Source organism: Rattus norvegicus, chromosome 12 (assembly GCF_021556685.1).
Source record: "Rattus norvegicus strain SHRSP/BbbUtx chromosome 12, alternate assembly SHRSP_T2T, whole genome shotgun sequence".
In the NCBI taxonomy this organism is placed as follows: Eukaryota; Metazoa; Chordata; class Mammalia; order Rodentia; family Muridae; genus Rattus; species Rattus norvegicus.
Genome location: NC_141545.1, coordinates 47,455,592 through 47,478,053, shown reverse-complemented (window position 1 = coordinate 47,478,053; position 22,462 = coordinate 47,455,592). Strand labels below are relative to the sequence as shown.

The following is a 22,462-nucleotide window of genomic DNA, read 5'->3' as shown; positions in this document are numbered from 1 at the left end:
GCGCGTGCATGTGTGAGTATGTGTGTGTGTGTATGTGTGTGTGTGTGTGCGTGTGTATGTGTGTGTCTTCGATACACACATCCATCTGGATAAAGAACAAGATTCTTCTAGTAATTTACTAAGTGTGACTCACCTCTCCTTTGTTTTGTCTTGGGTGCCATTGCAGGGGACAACGCAGCTTGGTAGCTCTGTGTCCAGCATTTAGGCAATGAAGTCAATATGCCTGTTACTGGGCCTTAAGCACCATGCTACTTTCTAATTGTAACACTAACAAGTTGTGAGAGGCTGGGACAGGGGCCCCTGCAGGTTTCGGCTATGGGATGTGTGTAGTGGGGGTGGGGGTGGGGGTAAATGGTGTGTAGTGGTGGATGGATGGAGTCTGCTTGGTTGTGGGGGGGGTGGTACTGGAGACATGGGGCCTCTGAATGTCAGACTCATTCATTCCCTCCCTCCCTTCCTTCCCTCCCTCTTCTTCCCTCCCCCTTCCTTTCTTCCTCATACCTAGGATCACGCACATCCATTCTCTCTTACATCCTAAGTGATTTATGAAACTGCCCAGAATGAGTCAAAATGGACCCACTCTGCCCTTGTTTAACATCTCCAAACTCCCCAACCCGAAACCGCCTATCATGGTTTGGATATGCTTGGCCCAGGGAGTGGCACTATCAGGAGGCGTGGCCTTGTTGGAGTGGGTGTGGCCTTGTTGGAGTAGATGTGTCACTGTGGGAGGGAGCTTTAAGATCCTAACCCTAGCTGCCTGGAAGCCAGTCTTCCACTAGCAGCCTTCAGATGAAGATGTAGAACTCTCAGCTCCTGCACCATGCCTGCCTGGATGCTGCCATGCTCCTGCCTTTGATGATAATGGACTGAACCTCTGAACCTGTAAGCCAGGCCCAATTAAATGTTGTCCTTTATAAGACTTGCCTTGGTCATGGTGTCTGTTCACAGCAGTAAAACCCTAACTTAGACACATGGGCTTAATTGTGGACCTTGAAATTTGTATGTTAAAACTATAACCCCAGTACCTCCAATGTATTTGGTGATACGGCCTTTGAAGAGGCACCTCTTTATAAGGAAGCCATTTTGGAGGGCTCTAATCCAGTCTTAGTAGAAAGGGGGGATGTGGACACATAAAGGTTCTGCATGGAAGAGTAGGGCACTCACAGCAAAGGTCACTGTGAGGAAGCAGAGAGAGGACTGCTGTGTGCAGTCAAGATGGGACCGACCCTGGCAGCACCTTTCCCAGAACTCTGAGACAGTAAACCCCATTTCTTTAAGGTCATTGGGAAGCCTACCTTGATCTCTCTGGGTTTGGATTAGGCACTAGCCAAGGATATCCCTATGTTTCCCCTGAGTCTCTACACCCCAGGTCCCTGTTTATCGCAGCCACTTGTTTATTTTCTGTCCTTGCTCTCAAGGACCTGCAAGTCACAGTCTTGGCCAGCATTCAGCCTGTGTACAGCTGCTTACCGCACGGAGATGGTGGGACTCGCTGCTTACCGCATGAAGACAGTGGGACTCGCTGCTTTGGAGCTGATAGCTTGGGGTGCGCATCTCACACATGTTCATCAGGGCCACTGATGTGTGGTGACAACCCAGCCCCAATAGTAGCTATGAGTACCCCGGGAGCACAGGGCTACTCGTTCACTAACCATGGGCTACTCTCATCCTTGTGAATCTGGGAGGAGGGTTCCACCAGCATCCCTATTTTCCCAATGAAAAAACTGAGGCATAAAGGACCCGGAAACTCATCGAAGGTCAAAAGGCCAGCAAACGTTAGAGCTGGAATCTGAGTCCAGCCTCCTGAATCCCTGCTGTACAAAAACCCGATGATGCTGGTCTCCTGCCGTGGGGTGGAGCCTGCCTCTCTCATCAGGAAATGCCTTCGTCTGCTGGGTCTAGACCACTTGCTCTAGCTTGTGACAAGTGTCAAACCTGACCTTCATTCCCCTAATGTGCAGGGAACAGACTGAAAAAAAAGTTAATGACAAAACCCAGAAGTGAGCCTGGTGGCAGTTTGTCTTTTCTCTCCTAGTCACAGAACAAAAACCTCAGATTTAAAGAGAAAGCACCTATCTGCTTGAATGCAAGGCACAGTCGGTAGCCTCTCCACAGGGGCTTGTACAAGGCTCCCGTCTGCAGTGCCCAGGCTCAGAACCTTGGTGAGCACCACTCACCGGTACAATTTCTGTGTAAGTCTGGGGGTGGGGGTGGGGCAGGCAGACAGGCCTTTCCTCTCGCTGGCCGCCAGTCCATGTATACAATGTTGTCCCGGCCCATGCTCAATGGCGGATCAGGACATGGGGTGCGGACGTGCTTTCACTGAGAGGATACGGTAGGAAGCTGTGTCTCAGTGCTCTAGATAGCCCCTCCCGTTTTGAAAAGTAGAAGCCAAATCTCCCACACCCCCAGGTGATGGAATCGATCCCCACTCGGCTGATTCAGGATTATTGGTTGGCTTTGGGATCAATCACACTGGGGTTGAGGGCCTAGCCAGGCTCTGATCTACACTGGCTGATGCAGTGGCTGAGGGCTTAAGAAAGGACAGAGACTAACACTGTGGCTGGACTGTGAAATGTGCCCAAGGCTCTGCCTTTGTGTTGGTGCCCTCAGGGGAGGTTGTGAACCCTGTGCCTCACGTGATCACTACATGTCAGAGTTAGGGCTCTGGGAGCAGGCTCTGTGAGCTGGAACTGGGCTTGGTTTAGCCTGAGTTTCTTGCTTTGTGATCAGCTCAGGTATCAGGAGGCTGCCTGTTGCACCCACTGCTGTGCCTTCCTTCCAGGCTGGGCTGTATCCCTCAAATTCCAGCCAGAATAATCTCTTCTCTCACTTGCTTCTTTGCCTGTCGTCTGTTTATAATTGTTAATGAGTGTGCGTTGTGGGGAGGGGATGTGTCATGCTGCACTTGTTGGGGTCGGAGGGACAGACCGTAAGAATCAGTTCTCTCCTACCTTGTGGGTTCAAACTCAGGTCACTGGGCACAGCAGTGGGTGCCTTTACTGGTCTAGCCCCTTAAGTTGCTTCTTGTCTTCAAGCATTCTTCACATTGGGAAGGAAAATGGTGGATATAACTGATGGTAAAGATGTTCCTGTTCCCAGGAGACAGCCCAGCACTTGAGAGCACTGGCTGCTCTTCAGAGAACTGAGTTCAGTTTCCAGCAACCACATGAGGCTTGCAACTTCCTGTAACTCCAGCTCCAGGGGATCTGCTTCCCTCTTCTGAGCTCTGAGGGCCACACACACACACACACACACACACACACACACACACACAGAGAGAGAGAGAGAGAGAGAGAGAGAGAGAGAGAGAGAGATGTCCATACATAACCATACAGATACATACATACACACACAGGTACACCCACACCCAAACATACCCCCTAACACACATATTTATACCCTAACACACATACACCTATACATACATAGAAAGTCACATACACCCATACACACAGATATGCACCCCCTCACACATGCACGCACATACATACATACATACAGGTGACACCCATACCCACATACATACACCACCACACATATACCTTTATACATACATACCTATATGCATACACAAACAGACACATACACCCATACACACACACATACAGACACATACATGACACCCACACCCACATGTATACCTTTATACATACATATTATACACATACACACACTCACATCACCCCCCATGTACACACATATACTCACACATCCATATACCCATACACACACCTGCATACACACGTATACCCCCACATATGCCCATACACATATACACTCATATACACAGACACATAGCCCCCATACACCCATAGACACACGCATGCACACCTCCCACAAACCAGATGCACACATGCTCATAGTTTAAAACTAGTAAAAACAAATCTTTAAAATGCCCAACTCTCCCTCCCTCTTCATTTTGATTCTTTGACTTTGCTACTTCGTCTTATCTGGAGTTTGGGTCTTTCCCTCACTCCCTGTATCTGTTCTGCTCTTTCGACCAACTCGGTCCATGGAATGGCAAGAGGCTGCTGGGGGGCCACCGAGCCTCCTGTGAGCCTTTGCCTCAGGAAGCCTTGGGTACCCAGGCCCTTGTTCTTAGAATTTTTCTTAGGTACAGTGTGAGCGAGCCCGTGTCAGCCCACTAGATGTTGAGAGATACTGCTGTCTTCCTAATCGACCAACCAAACCAAACCAAACCCTGGCCCTGTGTGGACCAGACAACCTCCGGTTTACCCATCAGCTGGATACAAGCAAGAAGGCAGGCCTAGCCAGATACATACATACAGACATACATGTACACCCACACCCATACACACACACACACACACACACATACACACACATATACACCCCAACACACACACCCGTACACAGACATGCAGCCAAGGTGGGTTTGCCCAGCAGTCTGCAGACTTGGGAGGGTTCTAAGTCATCCCGAGTTGAGCAATACATCAACACTCCAGCTGTTCAGCGTGGCCAGAACCTATCACTAGCCAAGGAAAAGAAGCGGCCATCTTTAGTCTTTGGAGAGGGTTAGCAAGCTACAGCCAATGAGTGTGTGCGTGACTTGTTTCTGTAAGGGAAGCCTTATTGGGACACAGACAATACAGCCCGGCCTTGTCTCTTTCAGACTATGACGGTAAAGTAGTTTCGAGAGGGATCGTGCGATCTGCGACACCCCAGACCTGTCCTAGCTACATCTCGGAGTAACAGTAAACACATTTCTCTAACACCCACCGTGGGTTGACAGTCATAATGACAGCCTGTCTAATCCACCTGAGCTGAGAGCCAGGGAGTGATGATTCCTGTTGGGAGACCCCTGGCAGGGTTCACTTTCCCCATCTGGCATGGAGGAAAACAGTTTCTGCTCACTACACTTAACCTCGTGGTCAAGCCTCATTCAGATCGTATGGGTGGGAAACAGGACCCTTCTCTTCCCATGCCCAGAGCTACGTGACCCTCACGCTTCCAGGAGCCTTATCCACGGGGATGGCAGGGAGGCGTGTGGATGCTTCCAGGAGATGCCGTGAGGAACCTCGGGGCCTGTTTTCCTAAGGGCATGCTTTAAGGGCGTCCAGCTTGGGCTGCCAGTGGAACGCCCGCTCCTGATGAGCAGTTCTACCAAGAGGCCCAGAGGATGTTCATCAAAGGTGGGCAGAGGCTGGTGTGATATGGTGAGATTAGCTTTGGCTATCAATAAGGGATGAGGACATGTTCAGTGTGTGCTGCTGCTGGCGGTGGTGAGGGAAAACGGTGATGGTGATGATGGTGGTGGTGCCGGTGGTGATAGAGTTTGTAGTGGTTGTCTGTATCTTCTACCCATGAATTATTAATTCTCTTTTAATAATGTCTAATATCTAGACCTGACCTGTGATTTCACTTCTGGGTTACTGTGGTAGTTTGTGTATGTGGGCCCAGGGAGTGGCACTATTGGGAGGTGTGGCCCTGTTGGAGTGGGTGTGGTCTTATTGCAGGAGGCGTGTCACTGTGGGCTTGGACTTTAAGACCCTCATCCTAGCTGCCTGGAAGTCAGTCTTCCCCTAGCAGCCTTCAGATGAAGATGTAGAACTCTCAGCTCCTCCTGTATCATGCTGGCCTGGATGCTGCCATGTTCCTGCCTTGATGATAATGGACTGAACCTCTGAACCTGTAAGCCAGCCCCAATTAAATGGGTCCTTATAAGCTTGCCTTGGTCATGGGGTCTGTCTACAGCAGTAAAACCCTAACTAAGACAGTAACTCTTTGTATACAAGAGTATTGGCTTTCAAAATTTGTCATGAACTCCCCAGAGGCAAGTCCTTGGGATCTGCTTTCTACAGTGTCTATGAGGAGAATTTGGGCTGTGATATCAGATTGACTTGGCTAAAGGCCTGAGAGGGCGACATGCCCTGTGTGCTCTGTGACCAAGAATAGTTGGGTCCACATCTTCGAGCCTCTGCTTCCTCTTCTGCAGAGAGGGACAAGGAGACACCTACATGGTAGGGCTATGGGGAGGGGGTTGCTGAGTGCATATGGTATCTACAGAGTGGCAGTTATTACTGCAAAGGCCAAGGCAGAGGTTTTCAGCAGTGAGGTTGGAGGGCACGTGCAGTTTTGGAGTGAGGGGACCTGTGTGCCTGTCTGTAGACATCCGCACTGGTTGTGGCTTGTGGGCAGAGGGGTGCTGTTGACATCTTCTGGGCAGAGGCCCAGGATGCTGCTTTTAAATATCCCACGGGGCACAGGAGAGCCCTTCAAGACTTGGGGCTCTCAGTCTCCAGACAGCAGCAGTGCTGCGGTGAGCTTTTGTCTGTGCCTGAACCTTTCCTGGTGAAGAGCTACGGACCTGTGGCTCTCGGAGCAGACATGAGAGGAACCACGTGCCAAGGTTTCAGAAAGCAAGCACGCTCTCTGGAAGGTTGGTTGGTCTCTGAGTACCATGGGATGAGGAGGAGGAGGTCATGCCATCCCTTTAGGCATGGGACCACAGAGGCTTGTGGGAAATAGCTCTCTGAGTCTTGGACGGCGCTGTGGGTGTGGGGTCGTGACCCCTGAACCTCAGCTGAGACTTTTTCTTTGGTGGGGGGGGTACAAGCTCGGCATTGAGAGTTCAAGAAGAGAGAGTTTATCTTTGCAAATTATTTGACGTTTGAGTGTCTGGCTTGGTAAGGAATGACTCTGGCCCCAGCATATTTGCTGCTGGGATCTAACCTACCACATCTACTCTGTCTATTCTCTGTTATTTTTCTTTTTTTGTGAGCCAGTTTTGCTGACTCCAGGACTCTTGTCCCTTTTAAGGGGACAAAGGAGCAACTTAGGAGTTCCTGATGGGCTAGCTCTCCGGGTCATTTCAGCTTCGTTCCGTTTCTGACCCAGCAAGGCTATGGAAGTGGAGGTGGGGTCTACTTACACGTGAGACTCAGGCAGGGAGGGCGCCATGATACAGTTGTGGATGGGTGTGAACGGGCGGATGATGATGCCGGCCTCCAACTTCTTCATCTTTTCGTATTCGTAGGTGCTGAGGGGAGAGCAGAAGGGGGGAGCAGAGTGAGTTGGGGGAAGCAGTGTTGGGGCTCATCTATGTCAGGGCTTGACACTGGGTACTGGACACCTGCAGTGTGTGTGCCTGGCAGTCATGACAGCATGCCAAGTAAGAATCCTAGAGGTAGTCGGTGAACACGACACATTAAAAAAAAAAAAAAAAGCAAGGCTCATCCCACCAGAGGAGACAAGAAAATAAACAAGAAGGTAAATTCCTTGTTTCAGAGACACCAGGTTTTTGGAATGACTCCTCCAGGAGGAGAGGGAGGGAAAGAGGGAGGGGGAGAGGGGAGAGGGGGAGGGGAAGGTAAAGGGGGATGGGGAAAGGGAAAGAAAATGTGGTAACTTGCTCAGTCAGGCTCCCAGCCTGTGGGATTGTGGCTCACATGCAGGACGAATCTCGCTTTATTAGTGGGTCCTCTCTGTGAACCCTCCCCCAGACACAGGCAGAGGTGGGCACTACACACCTCGTAGGTTTTTCAATTCAGTCAGGTTGGTAACCAAGACCGACTCGCATGCTTTCTGACTCCACTCTACAAAGGATATTTTTGAGACCACATTTCAGTGGGCTTTTGCCCTGTGTCTCTCACAGAGCGGGTTATGCCAGCTACAGAAAATGGCTTTCTTTCCAATATTCCTGCATCATAGGCGGTTTCTTTTATAACTGAACTTGGCCTGCAGGCATGTTTTAATCAGTCTCTCTCTCTCTCTCTCTCTCTCTCTCTCTCACACACACACACACACACACACACACACACACACACACACACACACACACACACACACTACCCATGTTTTATATTTTAGACACTTCTTGTAAGTATTTGGTTCTTAAGACCTTAAAAAGGGTGGTCACTCCAGGCTACATCTCCACTGAGTATCAGTAGCAGCTGGGGATTGAGAGTCACTGCCTGCTTTGCTGGGGTCTTGTGCCCCAGGCTTGGGAGTCACTGCCTGCTTCTCTGTGGTCGTGTACCCCAGGCTTCAGCACCCCTGGTTCCTCACTCCCCCTTCCCTTGAAGCTCTGATTACCCAGGAGCCCCATTTAAGTATTTTCCTTACAGGATCACTCATGGGCTCCTGGTTCACTGACTTCTAGCAGTGGCGACTGAACACCTCTGTGCAGGGGCAGCAGATGTAGCAAGGAAGGAGGCTGACCCACCTCTTCCCCTCCCGAGACTTAGAGTCTTGTGAGCGTGGGGGTGGGGTGTGGGTACAACCAAGCACATGGTGTTGGCTACGTGTGTGTAGGGAGAATGCGCAGAGTTTACAGCCTAACGCTGGCTGGGATCCCTGAGGGAGTCATGACAGTTACAAAGCACAAATGAGAGGTGGGTCCCCATACTTTCCCATCCTTGGATCTTGCCTCTGGGGTCGGTTGACTCAATAGAATTTGACAAAAGTGATATCGCACCAGGATTCAAGAGTGAGCAGCCTCTCCCCCTGGCCTCATGGGACGCTGTACAGCATCTACTCTATGAGGAGTCCCTCAGCCTACGAAGACTGTGCCACAGGGCAAGGGAGGCACCAGGACTTCCTTGAGGAAGTGAGGGAGCCATGTACTGTGACCCACTCTGGCTGGAGGGATGACCACCCTCCCTTCTGTCACAGATCTGGGAAGGTTGTGTTTGTTGCCTTGAGTTAGTACGTTTTGGAGTGGGCGCTCCACAGCTGCAGTGATGAACCGGATGGACAGGAATTATGAGCTGGAGTCTGAAGGCCCAATGGGACTAACCAGACAAATAGAGGGGGGATGGGCTGGTACTGGGAAGCAGCTGCCAGGGGTGGGGGTGGGGCATGTGGTCAGAGGGGAAGGAGGAGGCAGGAGCAGCAAGCCACAAGCAAGGCTGTCTGGGCCTGTGAGCTTCTGCCCAGACTTCTGTCTTTCGCTGGGAAAAGGGTGCCCTTGAGAGGGTTCTGTTGGGAGCAGTTTCTCTTCTGAAAAGACTAGCCTAGCTTCTTGTGAGGTCATGCTGGCATGTGAGCACCAGGCACCATCCTCTGGGGAATCTGAGGACAATCCTGGGGTCAGAGAGCTAATTAAAAGATAGCCCCGGAATCTAGGTGCCCCGGTTTCCATGGGCATTGACTCTTATTTGACACTGGAGCTGGAAAACAAACAAACTAGGGACAAAAAACCTCACTGGCAAATACATTGCTGTGCTGCCCTACTAAACAGGGCTACACTTCCGTGACTCCCAGAGCATAAAGAAGTTAGCCCAGCCCTCACACTCCTTATCCCTGGTTCGATGCCTTCTCTTGACTCCAATAATATGACAAGTTCCATTCTCCGACCACCTCTTTTTGCCTGAATCTGTAGCTGTGGCTGAAAAAACGAGGTCACTGAGCATAGTGGGGAGGATGGCTTGCAGGCGAGAATCTGTGGTTCATGCTTGATTTTCCCCTTCTTTGCCTTGTTTGTCAGGCTTAAAGCCTTTGCCTGTAACCACTTAGATCCTGAGGTGTGTGTGTTTATGTGCGTGAATGCATATGTGTGTATATATGTCTGTATGTCTGTGTGTGTATGTATATGTGTGTATATATGTATATGTATGTGAGTGTACATATATGTATATATGTGTTTCTATGTATGTATGTGTATGTGTGTATATGTGTCTGTATGTATGTGTATGAATGTGTATGTATGTGTGTATGTATGTGTGTTTATATGTATTTCTATGTATGTATGTATGTGTGTATATGTGTCTGTATGTGTATGAGTGTGTGTATGGTTGTGTATATGTATGTGTATTGGTATATGTATGTGTATGTATGTATAGGTGTAGTATGTGTATGTATATATAGGTATGTATGTGTGTGTATGTATTTGTCTGTGTATATGTATGTGTGTATATATATGTGCATATATATGTATGTGTCTGTGTATGTATATGTGTATATATGTGTCTGTATATATGTGTATGAGTGTGTGTATGTATGTATCTGTCCATATGAATTTGTATGTATGTATGTGTGTGAGTGTGTGTATGTATGTATGTGTATGTGTGTATGTGTGAGCTTGGTTAGTAAGCATTTATAAAAGAACACTTGCATCCTTGAGACCTCTACATTAGAACCATATTTGTAGAAGGCAGGCTTTTTGATATGAGATGACTCCACGGAAAATAAGATTTTTATGCCAAAAAATATAAGGAGTTTAGCTAAAGGAAGTCCAGAGAGGTCAAAATCACTTGTTGTATTATAGTCGCTGGCAGCCACTGAGCGTGTTCTTCAAGCTGTGATCTGTGCTAAAGCTTCACTTCATGTAATCTTCATAGCAAGCAGGAGTATTTGGTGTCACCCACGCGGGTGAAGTAAATGGAGGCTCAGTTGTGCAGGTGGAGTCAGGACTCAACTCCAAGTCTTAACTGTGCTCTTGACCATGACGCCACCCTGCTGTGGACAGTCTCTTATGCCAATTTATAAAGCAACATTTGATTGGGGGTGGATTACAGTTTTAGAGGTTCAGTCCATTATCATCAAGGTAGGACACGCAGACAGTCATGGTGCAGGAGGAGCTGAGGGTTCTACATCTTGATCTGCAGGCATCAGGAGGAAACTGTTCTCCTCTGAGTAGAGCTTAAGCGTAGGAGACCTCGAAGCCTTCCCCACAGTGACACACTTCTCTGACAAAGTCACACCTACTTTGCCAAGGCCACACACACTCCAACAAGGCCAAACCTTCTAATAGTGCCACTTGCTGTGGCCAAGCACTCAAACACACGAGTCTGTGGGGGCCCCACCTATTCACATCACACTCCCCGGCTTCCACAGGCTCACAGCCATAACATAATACAAATACATTTAGTCCAACTTCACAGCCCCACGGTCTACCGCAGGCTCAACGGTGTCATAGCCTCTGCTGAGATTTATGTGATCTCTTAACTGTAATACCCCATAAAATCAAAGTCAAGAAGCAGATCATGTATTTCCACATCACAGGATATACGTTACAAAACTCAGGGACGGGAACATAGTGAGGAAATGCTGGACCAAAGCGAAGTCGAAAACCAGGTGGGCAAACTCTGGATCTTCCTTGTGTGACGTCAAAATGCTCTTCAGATCTCCAACTCCTTTCAGCTTTGTTGACTGCAGCCCACTTCGTTCTCTTGGGCTGGTTCCTCTCCCCGTTAGCGGCCTTCCTCAGGGGACAGCCTATGGCTCTGGCCTCTCTAGCGTCGTAGGGCTTCCAAAGCAATACAGGGTCCACCTTCACAGCGTCACACGATGGCGTCTCTGGGCCTTCATGCAGACACACCTCTGCCACGTGCCCGGGCCCCACAGCTCTCCTCAGCTGCAGAACCCCTTTTACACATGACCTCTCTAGGGCTCCATGCAGGAACACCATGCCGCGTTTCTGGCCTCAGTAGCTTTCCTTTGTCAAAGGAGGAAATTCCATCCTTGATTTTAAAGTCCTAACTATGTGGCCCAAGCTGCCAAGCTCTGCTGCTTGCTGGGGCTGGAACATGGCTGCCTTGCTCGATTACATCTTCACCAGCTTTCTGCTTTTCATGGTTTTCTCCACAGGTTAAGCTTGGCTGTCCTGGAACTTGCTCTGCAGACCAGGCTGGCCTTGATTTCAGAGATCTGCCTGCCTTTGTCTCCCGAGTGCTGGGATGTCTGTTGGTTTTCCCAATGTCGTTAGTGAAAGCATCCTCAGTTGCCACATCTGGACCTGATTCCTTTCCATAAGATGGGAGCTTAGCTGGGTGGGATCTTGCCCTGAGGTTGCTACTCCCTTAATCCCTTTAATGTCCTTGAACACAGGATTTAACTCCATTCCCCTTTAATCCTTGAACCACACATTTTTGTATTTTCCATTTCTAAACTTGCTACATTTCATCAAAATGCTGCACAGGACAAAGTCTTTGCTAGGCTATTTTGAGATTTCCTTTGTCAACGCAATTAATCTAAATCTCTTCACCTTAGCCTCAGGCAGACTCTTCAGACAAGGGCAAAAAGCAGCCACAGTCTTTACCAAAATACCACAAGAACAATCTCTAGGCAACATACTAAAATTCTCCCCTGAAACCTCTTGAGCCTGCAGAGTTCAGCTCGCCCTCAGCACCAATGTGTTCCGTATTCCTATTATGATGGTCCGTTGAGCCCCTCTTAAAGCTGCTTTCCACTCCATGTTCCTTCAAACAAAAACATGGTCTGGCCTATCACAGCAATACCCTAGCAATACCCTGGTACCAACTTCTGTCTTAGTTAGGGTTTCCATTGTGGTGAAGAGACACCCTGACTAAGGCAGCTCTTATAAAGGAAAACGCTTAACTGAGCTGGCTTACACTTTCAGAATTGAGTCCATTATCATCACGGCGAGAAGCGTGGTAGCACGCAGCACAAATGTGTTGTTGGAGAAGGAGCTGAGAGTTCTACATTTTGATCCACAGGCATCAGAAGGAGACTGTGTTCCACACTGGATGGGGCTTGAGCATAGGAGACCTCAAAGCCCACCCCCAAAGTGACACGCTTCCTCCAACAAGGCCACACCTCCTAACGGTGCCACTGCCTTGGGGCCAAGCATTCAAACACATGAGTCCGAAAGGGCCATACCTGTTCACACCGCCACAGGTGGCTGCTTCATTAGACGACAGTTTCTGCCAAAAGGAGGAAGAACTTTAGTCCTCTCTCTGCTGGGGTAAGGCTGCGGCTGGCTCGCTCCTCTGGGGAGGATGATGTTTAACCTTCCTCAGTAGCAGCACTGGTTGATGACTGTGGGCTGCAGGCTTCCATGGCGTGGATGGAGCAGACTCTGACTCTTTTCTACGAAATGTGCTTGAGGTGAGAGGCCTAGCAACGAACCCAACCGAACCACTGCAGATTGTAGGAGCCTACTGACATGTCGTACTGTCTGAACTATGGACACACACAGCCTGCATGTGACAACTAAATGAGGGCACTTTTAAGAAAGAAAACACAGTACCACCCTAATCATATGCGGTCGACACTGGGGCTTCCTGACGGACGGATTCTGCTGTGTTATCGGTGTACATCTTGGCATCACTCGCCACGATCTGTCAGCATTATGATCACTTTCTGTCGGTATTTTGTTTTGTTTTTATTTTCCTTCTAGATTGTTTATTTCAACTGAAAGGGATAGATATGGTGGAGTTCATGGCTCTGCGAGACCACATCGTTCAATACATCACTGTTAGGTGTGTAATAAGGAGTCCTTGGATTGTGGTAGTTTGACTGTGAAGGATCCCCACAGGCCCACATGTCTGAACACTTGGCCTCCAGCTGGTGGTGCTGTTTGGGGATGGCTGTTGTTGTTGTTGTTGTTGTTGGAGAAGGAGGAGAATGAGGAGGAGGAGGAAGAGAAGGAAGAAGAGGAGGAGGAGGGGGAGGAGGAAGAGGAGGAAGAGGAGGAGGAGGGGGAGAGGAGGAAGAGGAGGAAGAGGAGGAGGAGGAAGAGGAAAAGGAAGAGGAGGGGGAGAAGAGGAGGAGGGGGAGGAAGAGGAAGAGGAGGAGGGGGAGAGGAGGAGGGGGGGAGGAGAATGAGGAGGAGGAGAATGAGGAGGAGGAGGAGGAAGAGGAGGAGGAGGAAGAGGAGGAGGAAGAGGAGGATGAGGAAGAAGAGGAGGAGGAGGAAGAGGAGGAGGAGGAGAGGAGGAGGGGGGAGGAGAATGAGGAGGAGGAGAAGGAGGAGGAGGAAAAGGAGGGGGGAGAGGAGGAGGAGGAAGAGGAAAAGGAGGGGGAGAGGAGAAGGAGGGGGGAGAGGAGGAGGAGGAAGAGGAAAAGGAGGGGGGAGAGGAGAAGGAGGGGGGGAGGAGGAGGGGGAGAGGAGGAGGAGGGGGAGAGGAGGAGGAGGGGAGAGGAGGAGGAGGGGGAGGAAGAGGAGGAGGAGGAGAAGGAGGAGGAGGAAGAGGAGGAGGAGGGAGAGGAGGAGGAGGAGGAAGAGGAGGAGGAGGAAGAGGAGGAGAAGGAGGAGGAGGAAGAGGAGGAGGAGGAGGAGGAAGAGGAGGAGAAGGAGGAGGAGGAAGAGGAGGAGGAGGAGGAAGAGGAGGAAGAGGAGGAGGAAGAGGAGGAAGAGGAGGAGGAGAAGGTTTGCCAGAGGAACTAGGGCATTACAGGTGGGCCTAGAGCCTTCAGAGACCAGATCCGCTTCCTGCTCACCCCCTTACTTCCTGAGTGCAGGTGCTGTGTGACCAGGCAGCCTTCTGGTCCTGCCTCCATATTTTCTCATTGTGATGGAATGAATCCCTGTGGAATTTTAAACCAAACCAAACCAGAAAGTCTCTTGTCATTTGCTCTTGTCATGGTATTTTCTCTCAGTCAGGGAAGAGCAGAGATCAAGAGATTCTCTTTCTACTCTGCTGTTTACTTTGAACTTGGTCTAAGACCTGATAAAGCAACTGTTCATGTTTTTCGAAAATCTTCTGGTCATATCTCATGCCACGAGGCAAAAACTCCTGGACGTCTGCCTTCTGGCTCCCTTTCCTCACGAGGAGGGCTCCCTCAGTCTCCTCTTGGTTGCTCTCAGCCTGCTTCTGGAAGGCGGCTGTGCTCACCACTGTGCCAACAAAGTCACTCCATGTGGCCTGCTTCCTGGTCATTTTTGTCCTGCTCTACTCTGTGCTGAGTGTGTCAAGGTCATTTAGAAGTTCTCACGTGGGGGTGGCTCCCGGTAGAAGTGTCGATGAGGGACTGTAAATCATAAATATTGTTCTCTCATCTCAGAATGAATAAATGATTCATAAATGATGAGTGAGTGAACAACCTTCTGGATGAAAGTGATAAAAAATGCTAGACAAAATGGAAAACAAGAAAAAGAAAAATTAAAGAGGGAAACGTAGGCTGCTAAGTGGCCATTGACATTGCAGAGAAGCCACTGAGCCCTCATCAGTCTCTAGTCAGCATGAATGGTGCTTTCACCGGAGGACGCTTGTCAGTCACTCTCCAATGGCTTCAGAGGGCAAGGAGGACAGAAATGACAGCCCAGGGCCTGCACTAAGGAGAAGGCTCAGTGGAGGCTGGGACACTACAGCATTTCCACAGTGAGAGGTAGGTGGAACTGTCTCGGCCTCCATGATGTCTGACTGTCACCTGAATGTTGGGCCCTGCTGTCCTCTGACCGACCCCTGGCTGCTGCTCACTTACAGTGGGCACAAAACTTACAGTGTTAAGTGAAGTAAGCCACACAGAGGTCACACGTGGTAGGAATCTGCCCACAGGAACTCCCATCTATATAAGATGTGCATATCCGTCTCTCTTTAAATTAACGCCCTGATGACAAGATTTGAGTAGTGATGGAGGGGAAATTTGCTCAACTGTAGCTTCACGTTGGAATCACTGAGGGAAACTTAAAAAAATGCTGTGTGTGGGGTTGAGGATTTAGCTCAGTGGTAGAGCGCTTGCCTAGCAAGGCCCTGGCTCCAAAAAAAAAAAAAAAATGCTGTGAATATGTAACTTCCCCACCTATATCCTGACAGAACCTGTTATAGCTGGCTTGGATGTAGTCTGGACACTGGTGGCTTAAAAATCGCTCCAGGTGATACTTGTTTTATGTGTGTGCATGTGTGTATACATATATATGTGTGTACACATATATGTGTACACATATATGTGTGTATGCATATGTACACATACATACATAACACACACATACACACACACATATATATATTTATTTATATTTATATTGGTTGGGGGGCCTGTTTGTAAATGCACATATATGTGTGTATGTATATGTACACATACATATATATTTCTTGGAGTCTATGTATATATATAAATGTATATATATACCCCCCACATATATGTCTGTCTGTATATATATATATACACTATATATATGTTGAGATCTGTGTATATGTATAAATATGTGTATACACACACATATATATTGATTGGGGGGTATATATGTATATATATACACATACCTACATACTATACACATACACACATACATATATATGCACATACATACATATGTGTATGCACACATATAGGTTGAGGTCTGTATATGTGTATATGTATGTGTGTGTATACACATGTATTGGTTGGAGTCTGTGTGTATGTATATATGTATGTACACATACATACACACATTTGTCAGGGTAGCTTTCTGGTAGCTGAGATTACCAACATGTACTCCAGGCGACTGTACGGGTTGCTAGGGTGAGACCTGCTAACTGGTTATCGCTGCGGCAGGTCTCTGTTGTAAGTCTCTCCTGTCTGCTTTAGCCATCTCTGTTCACCCTTGTGTGCTGTGGTCTGTCTTCACAAGGCTGAGTCTCCTTGGACTTTGTTTTGTGATGACTGCTGAAGCTCATAGGTTTTGTTAGTAGAGTTTACGACCGGGGATGCTTCTAACTAACAGGGTTGGGGAAAGCAGGGGACACTGTAGTCCCTGTTTCTACGTCTCTCCAATGCGGCTAATAGATTCCTGTTTTGTAGGACTACTGAAGAGCAAACCCTCACCCCTACTGCTATGCCTGGTGCTATGGTTCCTCTCTGTGTTTTTGTCTGTGTGAGCATCTCAGAAAGAACTAGTCTGTGGAGCGTCCTCTCCCAGCTGAGAGGCTCCCTGGCAGAGAAATGCCTTTACTCAGAAGTCGGGCCTTTTTCTGGACCCGCAGCAGTGTGTCAAACTATGGGTTGCAGCTGGCGGACAGATGCACTGATGTGAGGTAAAATGAGCTAGCACAGGCGTGCGCTCTGAGGACTGGGGCTGGGGTGGGGGTGGGGGCTAAACGGTATGGCCCTTGGTTGGCTGAAAGCTAGGAAAAGCCAGGAGGAAGGAGCACTGAAGAGCTCTGGTTGGAAGAGGATTTGGGGAGGACTCAGGGTAGGAGAAGATGCGGAAAAGACGGGGAGAAAGATGCATATGGGAACCAGCAGGATTTCCTTTGTCCCTCTTGCTCCCATCAGAAAGGAGAGTGGGCGTGTGCAGCACCAGATTCTGCACCTGAAGTCAGTGGGGACAGCCAGGAGGGCTGGGCTAGGCTGAGGAAAGTGTTGAGTGCCAGCCTGGGGTAGGGGAGTCGCCCGGTGTCTCCTGAGGCCGCTGCGCACTCACGTCAGCAGAGTGTCTCTGCATTGGATGTCCGAGTACTTCTTGGCTGGCTGGAACTTGTTTAACTCTTCTTCCTGCAGCTTCTTGAGATGCTGCTGATGCTTTTTAAAGGCAGTTTCCTCTTGCAGCATGGTGAAGTAGCCACGGCCTATCTTCACACACTGGATCAGGAAGCTAGAGGAAGAGCCGGATGGGGGGAGGGGAGAGAAAGAGATGAGTGGGGAGGAGGAAATTTCAAAGATAAATTCTTAAATATATTAGGACAGTAACCTGCTGTCTTTGGATCAATCAAATGGCACCACAAAGACCACACAGAATAGGATCCTTATAGACAGAGCGTGACATGTCCCCACCGGCTACTCCTCTGAGTGCTTGGCTCCAGGTGCCGGTGTGACTCTGGGAGGCTATGGGGATTCCGAGATGAGGGAGGAGCTAGAAGAAGAGGGCCACGGCAGAGGGCCTTTGGTTTTGGTTCGAACCACTGCCTCCTCCTGGTCAGCTGAGATGTAAGGGGGCTTCTGTCCCCTGCTCCCAGCACCAGCGACTAAGCTGCACCCTGTCTAGCCATCCCTGCCATGATGGACTGAATCTGTGAGCTGTACTAAAGCTTTCCTTCCGCAGGCTGTTTCTGAGGTAATGAACATTCTCTTTCCTCTTGCATTTCCAGACAGACAGACAGGCCCCAGCTTCTGTTTCTGCATCTGTCATTTACTGAAGACCCAGGACAGGTCATTTCAACCCCTGGAAAGACAAGTTATGCCTCTGACTTGGTGCGTGGAGTATGGTACAGGCACTCTACCTCCCAGGCCCGGGCCTGCTAAAGGATGTTGTGAGGAGACAAAGATTGCGAGCCCAGGCCAGGGAGGTAGAGTGCCTGTACTCAAGTGTGCAGACCTGAGTTCAGGACCCCAGAAGCCATGCAGAAAGACCAGAGGTGGTACATGCTCCTGGGGTTGGCAAGACAGACACGTCCCTGAAGCCTGCTGGCTAGCCAGTCAAGCTGATCCACATGAGAGACCTGCCTCAAAAAATACAGATGAAGAGTGACCAAAGAAGACCTCAGGCCGCCACAGGAATGGAACTCACAGGCATACACACTAGCATGCAAGTGTGCACACACCACAGTACCAATCGTACACATATACACACATGGTACCAATGCCCCAACAGAGTTCCAAACACACACATGCACACACACACACACATAATACCAATCACAAAAAACACACACACATACACACACACATACATGGTACTAATCACACACACACACACACACACACACACACACACACACACACAGAGTACCAACCAACCTCACACACAGAGTACCAACACCCAAACACACAGAGTTCCAACTGCACACACACACACGCATGCGTATACACACATATATATGCACAGTACCAATCACAAAAACACACAAAGAGTACTAACCACACACACACATATACACACACACACGGTACCAACCACATACACACAGTACCAACCACACACACACACACACACACACACACACACACACAGAGTACCAGCCAACCTCACAGACAGAGTACTAACCACACACACATGCACATGTGTGCCACACAATTCACAGCCCACAGGATTAGAGATTTTAACACACAGGAAGAGCCGGACAGTGCCAGGGCATCAGAAGGACTTGTTCATGATCATCCATGACACAGCTGGTGGCACACCGAGTCCAGGGTCTGGCTAAGGCTTCCCTCTCTTCCATTTGCTCACATGCATCTACGAGCTCGGCTTAGGCATCTGAGTTGTCAGGTGCAGATGCCTGCAGTACCAAGTGACCCGTGTTGGGACTTGACTTTCTCTGCCAACTCAACTGTGGATCCTTGATCAGCCCTGATGCTGGCAGGCTGGGAGGAGAGCCCGTGCCCTCACAGCCACGCCTCCCTTCTCTTCCCCATCTTTACCCCGAGGTAGGGTCTGATAGCAATGAGCTGCAGAGGAAGAAGGAATGCATGAGTGTGTGCATCTGTCTGTCCACCTGTCTGTTTGTCCTCCTCTCTGCTTGAGGTATTGTCAGGCAACACAGCAAACCACATTTCCTCTATATACACGTTTGGGGTCTGAAATTTAATTTAATTTGTTCTTCACATTCTTGATAAGCAACCTTGTACGGTGACTATTGGGGATACGGCTGTGGACGGGACACGGGGGACTTTGGTGCTCATGGCCTTGTAGGAGAGAAGGAGGCACGAAAGGCTAGAATCCCAGCTGCTGTACCTTCTGGAAGGGTGAGGGAAGAGTCCAGCCCTGAGGCTAGACATACCAGCCTATTCCTGGAACTTCAGATGGTGGGGACCACGGAAAGAGCTCGGAGGTGTTCCCAGATACAGCAGAAGCCCATTTGAAAGGTGTTTGACTTTATCTTGCACAGTCCCTGCTTGCTCCCCACACCTTCCTCCTCATTACTGCGGGGTTCTGATTACTAGGCTGTTGGTAGGATGGGCGCAGCTTTTGGTTTTAATCCACTCAAGGGGGTTCTTTTGCTCATGGCTTCATGGGTGTAAAACTCCCCTAGCTGATATGAAATTGATGTGGAGGGAGGTGATCAGTGCCAGGGAGCAGAGGCAGGGGCATGAGGCACGTTATACAATGCAGGTTCCTCTGCTAGGCACAACTTCCTCACTGTTGCATGGGGTAGGTGCTTCAGTTTTAAAGGACATAGGTTCTCTGTATGGAAGTCTGGGAGTCCATTGCAAGCCGGTGAGAGGATTGCTTGCTGTGCAAATGAGAGGACGCTGTGTGGCTTAGCTAGGGTGGAGGAACGAGTGTGCTGTGAAGGCAGAGGAGGGGACAGGTTCACATGGGATTTTTGCTTTGTTACTTTTGGGGGGAAGTGTTATTTGTGTATATATGTATGTATGTGCATTGTGTGTGTGCACATGTGTACGCACGTGTATGCATGCATATGTGCAATGTGCACATTGTGTGTATACAAGTGTCTTCATGTATGTGTGCCTATGTGTGCATGTGTTTGCAGTTTATGCATATGCATGTGTGCACATGTACACATGCATGCATGAATGTGTTCAATGTGTGCACATTGTGTGTATGCATGTCTTCATGTATGCATGAATGTGTGTAGAGTATGCACATGCATGCTTGTATTTGTACACGTGTTTGTAGTGTATGCACATGTGTATTTGCAGTGTATGCATCTGTGCTGTGCCTGTGTGCAGAGGCCAGAGGAGGATGTCAGGTGACCTGCTCTACCACGCTTCATCTTACTTTCTTGGTACGGATTTGCTCACTGATCCTGGAGCTTGGCTGGTAACCAGGAAGCCCAAGCGATCTGCCTGTCTCCGCCCACCCACAGCATCACAGGCGGGAGACTATCCTGACTTCTGAGGTGGGTTCCGGGATTTTAACTCAGGCCCACATGCTTGGACAACAAGCAATCTGACCTGCTGAGCTCTCTCCCAACACCTAATGGCCATTTAGGGTAAGTGGCATGACCATCACCCTGATGCTGGTTGGTTTTTGTGCTGGGAACATTCCAGCCCCCTCTCTTAGCTGTTTCCTGGTACTCAGTTCATGGCTGTCAATCACCTGTAACCATCAGTGGTATAGACTACCCGAAGTCCCACAGTAGGCTTGTGTTCATGAGTCAGCCTTTCTCCATCTTCCCTTTCACCTTCACGGCCTGTGGTAACTGGCATTCTGCTTCCTAGTTTGCGTCATCAGCATGCTTAGCTCCTGCATAGTTTAGGACATGCCATGTTTGCTGCTCTGTGCCCGGTCTGCTCTACCTGACACGCTCCCCTCCAGCTTCCCTCAAGGACTATGAATAGTAAATGTGGTGCTTAGTGTTAGACTCCAGCTTGACATTGTAGAGACATGGCAGATGGCCCATGGGCATGCTTGGGGGGCATTATCTTGATTGTGTTACCCATGTGAGAAGACCATGTTGATGGCAGGTGAGATCAGTCCATGGGCTGTGTCCTGTACGATGTATAAAGTGGAGGAGGCTAGCTCAGGACCAGCATGCATGACTCATGGAGTCAAACTGTCTTCTTCCTGTGAAGTGTCCAGCTGAGCTCCGGTCTTGGTTAATGTCCCTGCCATGATGGGCTACAACTGAAGCCCTGAGCTGAAATCAGTCCTCTCTCCCTTAGGTGGCTTTGGTCCCAGCGTTTCGTCATGGCAGCAGGGCACGGCAGTAAGAGGCACGCTTATGCATATTAATTTGAAAGTGTGACTTGGGCAGACCTTCTTGTTATGGTTCAAATCTCCAATGTTTCCCTTGGATGTTTTGAATGCGTGATCCCTGTCTAGCTGGTGGAGCTATTTGGGGAGGTTGAGACCTTGTGAGGCGAGCTGGGCTAGCTCTCGGTCACTAGAAATGGGTCTTTGAGGGTTAAACACAACCCTGCTTCCTGATCAGCTGTGATGGGACCAGCCTGTGCCACACACTTCCACAGCCAGGAACCAAGTCGATTCACCGAGACCTCCCGGCCACTATAGACTAGAACATTCCCAGACAAGGAACTATACTGAAGTTCCCATTATCTGATCTCTGTCCAGCATCTCCTCACAGCAACAGGACAGCCATCTTGAACTTTGGATACCTGTCTGGGTGAACAATGAGCCCACTGGCATCCTGGTCTAGCTTCCTTCTGTTGCTTCTTACCACAGAACTCTCCAGAAAGCAATAGACACTGCTTTCTTTGCTTGAGTTTTAAAGTAAGGTTTTGACACACGCTGGCCATCAGGTCATTTCGGAAGTTCTTTATGGGCCCCACCCTCTGAGGGTACTCTGTGTGTAATCCGCTCCAGCCTCTAGGAACACTGACTTCTGTTTCCTGCTGTGGAATGTCTTTGCTCTTGTAAGTTGGCTACAGTCATTATCCTGCCTGTTAAATCTCTGGACTCGCAGATGTGTGCCTTTTTACACACCTCCAAGGGTTTCCCCTCCCTCCTTGCTCCCTGTAATGCCCCCTACCACACCCTGTCACCCCACATTTCCCTTTAGATTCTGCATGGAGGTGGTGTGATGTGATTGTGTGTGTGTGTGTGTGTGTGTGTGTGTGTGTGTGTCTGACTTAAGTCATGTCACACAAAGGCCTCCCGGGACTGAAAGGGACCCAGAACTGGGCAGCTCCCAACATGCGTGCCCGTGGTTCTTGAAAGAAGTTGCAGACTGGAGAGTTGAGAGGCGGCGTGAGATGAGACCGTGTGTGTGTGTGTGTGTGTGTGTATGTGTGTGTGTGTGTGTGTTTTCAACCTCCATTAAGGAGGGAGGAGGAATAACTGCTGCCATGTCACTGAGGATGGACAGCCCAGATGTACCTCAAAAGGAAAGAACCCAACTGTTAATGGTGTAATGGTGTATGGCTCTGTGCCCCACCGGTTTTCACTCACATTTTCTGTCTCTATCTACAA

General features: G+C 49.4%; 1 protein-coding gene across 2 annotated transcripts in view; it reads right to left on the bottom strand.

Moving 5' to 3' along the window:
* Ccdc60 (coiled-coil domain containing 60) overlaps window positions 1–22,462 on the bottom strand; it is a 165,145-nt gene that overhangs the window by 42,863 nt on the left and 99,820 nt on the right. For both annotated transcript variants that reach the window (NM_001439835.1, NM_001034945.3), the window contains 2 exon segments: window positions 6,896–7,003; window positions 17,054–17,224. In NM_001439835.1, the coding sequence (NP_001426764.1) occupies window positions 6,896–7,003; window positions 17,054–17,224 (279 nt within the window).